The 3,676-nt window shown below is 45.8% G+C and overlaps 1 protein-coding gene across 3 annotated transcripts in view; it reads right to left on the reverse strand.

Annotated features, from left to right (window-relative positions):
* The window catches only part of MACROD1 (mono-ADP ribosylhydrolase 1), a 366,194-nt gene extending 365,657 nt beyond the window's left edge, over nucleotides 1-537 (reverse strand). For 2 of the 3 annotated variants that reach the window (XM_061606929.1, XM_061606930.1), the window contains exon 1: nucleotides 88-536. In XM_061606929.1, the coding sequence (XP_061462913.1) occupies nucleotides 88-349 (262 nt within the window). In that variant the 5' untranslated portion in view covers nucleotides 350-536. Of the gene's footprint in view, nucleotides 1-87 lie in introns of all 3 variants that reach the window. The other variant, XM_061606931.1, reaches the window with a different exon arrangement.
* Between the last annotated feature and the right edge of the window lie 3,139 nt (nucleotides 538-3,676).

The following is a 3,676-nucleotide window of genomic DNA, read 5'->3' on the forward strand; positions in this document are numbered from 1 at the left end:
AACCACTAGGCCATCACAGAAAACACACACACACACACACATGTATAAGACACACTTTAGTCCCCACATCTCCCCCCCCTCACTTACATTTAGCCTCCTTCCAGTCAGTGGAGGTGGTCAAATCCACTTTAGCTGCCATGGCCAAGAGAGGAGCAGCAGCCCAGCACCGGATGCCCCTTTCAAACACCCAGTGTGCTGGCACCTTGCAAACAGGGGGCCTGGCTCCACTACACATCCCCTTCCTTCCACTTCTCTGTACTGTTCTAGGGCAGCTGCCCCAGACCCTCCACAACCTCCCAAAGGCTCCAAGCAAGCTCTTATTTCGTAGGAACATGAGGAAGCCTGGCATTGTTTCAAGAAAGAGGACAAGGGGGTGGGTGGGAAATTGGCTGCCCTGAGCTCTCAGCCGGCTGCCCTGGTTGGTTCCTCAACAGGGGAGAGAAATTCTTCTCCCTTATTTATAACACCTGGTATTTAGGTGGCAGAGCAGGAGAAGATTGTTTGCTGCAGCTGCTCCTGTTTGCTGCCCCCAACAACACACATGACTTTGACTTTCAAACCATTTCCCTCTGGCCCCGCCTTCTTTGGGTGCAAGGGCTTCTGGGTAATGTAGTTCCACAGAGGTTCTTTTCCCAGGGCTTTTCTTGCACTGTACCACAGCGCCACAACGAAGGATTTTTTCCCCCCGTCTCTATTTTTCAGGCAGTGAAAAATAAAATCACCAGGAGTAAGAATCCGTCCGGAAGAGGTGATCTCGTCCCCTGCCTGCAGCATATTCTCCTTTGCGGTTACAATAAACACCTTTGGTTTGAGAGAGAATAAAGGGAAGCCTGAAACCTGCAAGGAAGATATCTTTTTAATTCGAAATTGGCAACCAGCTAGATTTTATTGATTTGTCTGCTCAGTTCTTCCCATTGATTATGTAGTAATCGGTGATGTATCTGTACAATCTTTGCCCCTGCTTTTATGGTTTTGAACTTTTGCACTGGTTGAAATGGTTCACTTTCATGTGTAGTTAGGCAAATTTTAGACTCTGGACTTTAACGGTCTTGAGGGCCCCCCCCCTTTAGAGGGTAATGTGTAAAGATTCACTGATCAGCCACTGTGAGAACAGTGGGCCTAGATGGGCCTGATCCAACACGTAGACTCTTCTTACATTCATTTACTTAAAAATGTGGTTAGCCAGTCTTGCTGTGTTTGGGAGCCCCTCCTGATCATTTTGCTGAGTTGGGCCCCCCAAATCCTGCCCTAGTAGCACCATTGTAGGTCAGCCACACATCATACACCACACTCCGGGTATGGGGAACCTGTGGCCCTCCAAAGCTGAACTACAACTCCCATCTTCAGTCACCATTGGCCATGCTTACTAGAGCTGCTGGCTAGTTCAGCAACCTTCTGAGGGCCAAAGGGTCCTCACACCTGGAGTATATGAGTTTCCAGGGTTCATTGGGTAGGGGGTAAAATAAAATATGCTTTAAAGGTCTGGTGCGTATGCAGCTTATGCTAAATCTGTGACCAGTACTAGTTATCCTGCAGATCAGGTGATCCTGAGCTATATAAACCAAAGTATTTTAATTATATTAAAATCTTTTGATTTTAAAATCGGCCAGTGAGAATCTCAGGCTACAATCTAAACAAAGAAATAAAATGAAACTGTTTTGTCCCACTGTTGTTGCTGCGGCTGCTCTGGGCAGCACAGGGGAAGCGCCAAGATTAGCTTCCCAGCTATAATTAGAAGCTTGGCTTCTGACTTGGACGGGTGGTGCCTTGGCAACGTGCCTAAAGTTAGTCCAGCAGCCCGTCACACCAACTGGCAAAGAAAGGGAAAATGGGCCTGTGATGGGGATGTAAACCTGTAGTTAAGGCGCATGGTTTCCCTCAAAAAATCCTGGGACCTGCAGTTTACCTCTCATAGAGCTACAGTTCCCAGCAAGCCAAACAAACTACAGTTCCCAGATTCTTTAAGGGAATCCATGTGCTTTAAATATATGGTGTGGATGTGACTTAAGGTAGATAAAAGGTAAAGGTGTCCCCGCACTTATAGTGTGAGTCTCGAGGGGTGACGTCTTGCGACGTTTACAAGGCAGACTGTATATATGGGGTGGGATTGCCAGTTCCTTCCCCAGCCTTTCTTTACCCCCCAGCATATGCCGGGTACTCATTTTACCGACCATGGATGGATGGAAGGCTGAGTGGACCTCGACGCCTTTTAGCGGAGATTCGACTTCCTCCTTGGGGCTAATGGGAATTGTAGTACAGCAACATCTGGAGGGCCAAAGGATCCCAACACCTATGTTATGCCATATCAACCCATCCATCTACTGAGATACTTATCTGAGGCTTTTTCCTGGGTATCCCTGTTGTCTAAAATCTGATGGGTGGCAACCACAGAGACAAAGAGAGTACTGTTTGTGTAGTAGTACTTCATCTGTTTGCATACTGTCCCCAAGAAGACCATGCATTTAATACACATTTAAAGTCCATGACTTTTCCCAAAGAATCCTGGGAACTGTAGTTTCCCCCTCAAAGAACTACAGTTCCTAGTATCCTTAACAAACTACAGTTCCCAGGATTGTTTAGAAGAAATGTGCTTTAAATGCATGGTGCGTATGCACCCTTTGGTACTTGGCAAAAGATTTCTAAGCATTTTTAACTTTGCAATCCTAACCCCACTTACCTGAGAGTAAGCACCACTAAAATCAATAGGACTTGCTTCTGAATAGACATGTTTAGGATTGCACTGTTAGTTTTATTTTATTATTTGAATGATTGTTATGCTTTATTTCATTGTCCTCATCATCATGCAGTTGTACTGTACTTTTTGTTTCTTACTACTTTGTTTTCTAGCTTGGAAACATAAATTTATTTTGAAGGTACATAATTTATATTATGTAAGTAAATAAATATAAACCAGAGAGCTAAAGATTGGTTGAATAAAGCCTGGAAAATGATAATATATGAAAATTTGATTTAAAAATAGAATTAACAAAATTATGAAATTTGATCATTTTTGTTAATTGTACTGTATGTATAATACCAAAATATAAATTATTTAAAAATAATATGAGAGAAACTGACTAGGTTCCGGTTACTCTTTTCTTAAGGCATGACGTCACTTTTTCACCTATTCAAAGACGTCCCACAAGGAGAATCCGGAAAGCCAATGAGAAAGATCTGAGAGGGTGAAGAATAAAAAAAGAGAAAAATTCCAACCAATGAGCGCAGCCTAGGGCGACGTTCGAACCCCTGCCTACCCAATTGGAGCGCAGCCCAGCTTTGATCAATGAAACCCGAAGGCGGATCTTTTCATAGGAACGAGGCCCCGCTTGCGGAACACGCTAGTTGCCGTTTCTCAATCCCTCCTCCTCCTTGGGATTGTCAAACATTCGGGCCAATAGCGCGTGTCGGAGAGCCTTTGACGCGTATCCTATCAGAGCGTGACGTGGGCGGGGGTTCGAGGTGGAGACGTGAGAGGGTTGGGAGAGAAGCGTGACTCTCGCAAAGTGTGGCCGAGGAGGGGGCGTGGCTACAGAGACAGACAGACAGACGGGGGGAAGGAGCCCGCCTGTCTCCTCTCTGCTTCGCCTAATGAGAGTGAGAGAGAGGAGCAGGCGTGGCCTCGTGCGAGGCGGGATCCAATCAAGGAGCAGGAGCGGAGCCGGAGGGTTCTAGCAGG

Source organism: Rhineura floridana, chromosome 22, assembly GCF_030035675.1.
Source record: "Rhineura floridana isolate rRhiFlo1 chromosome 22, rRhiFlo1.hap2, whole genome shotgun sequence".
NCBI classification, from domain to species: domain Eukaryota; kingdom Metazoa; phylum Chordata; class Lepidosauria; order Squamata; family Rhineuridae; genus Rhineura; species Rhineura floridana.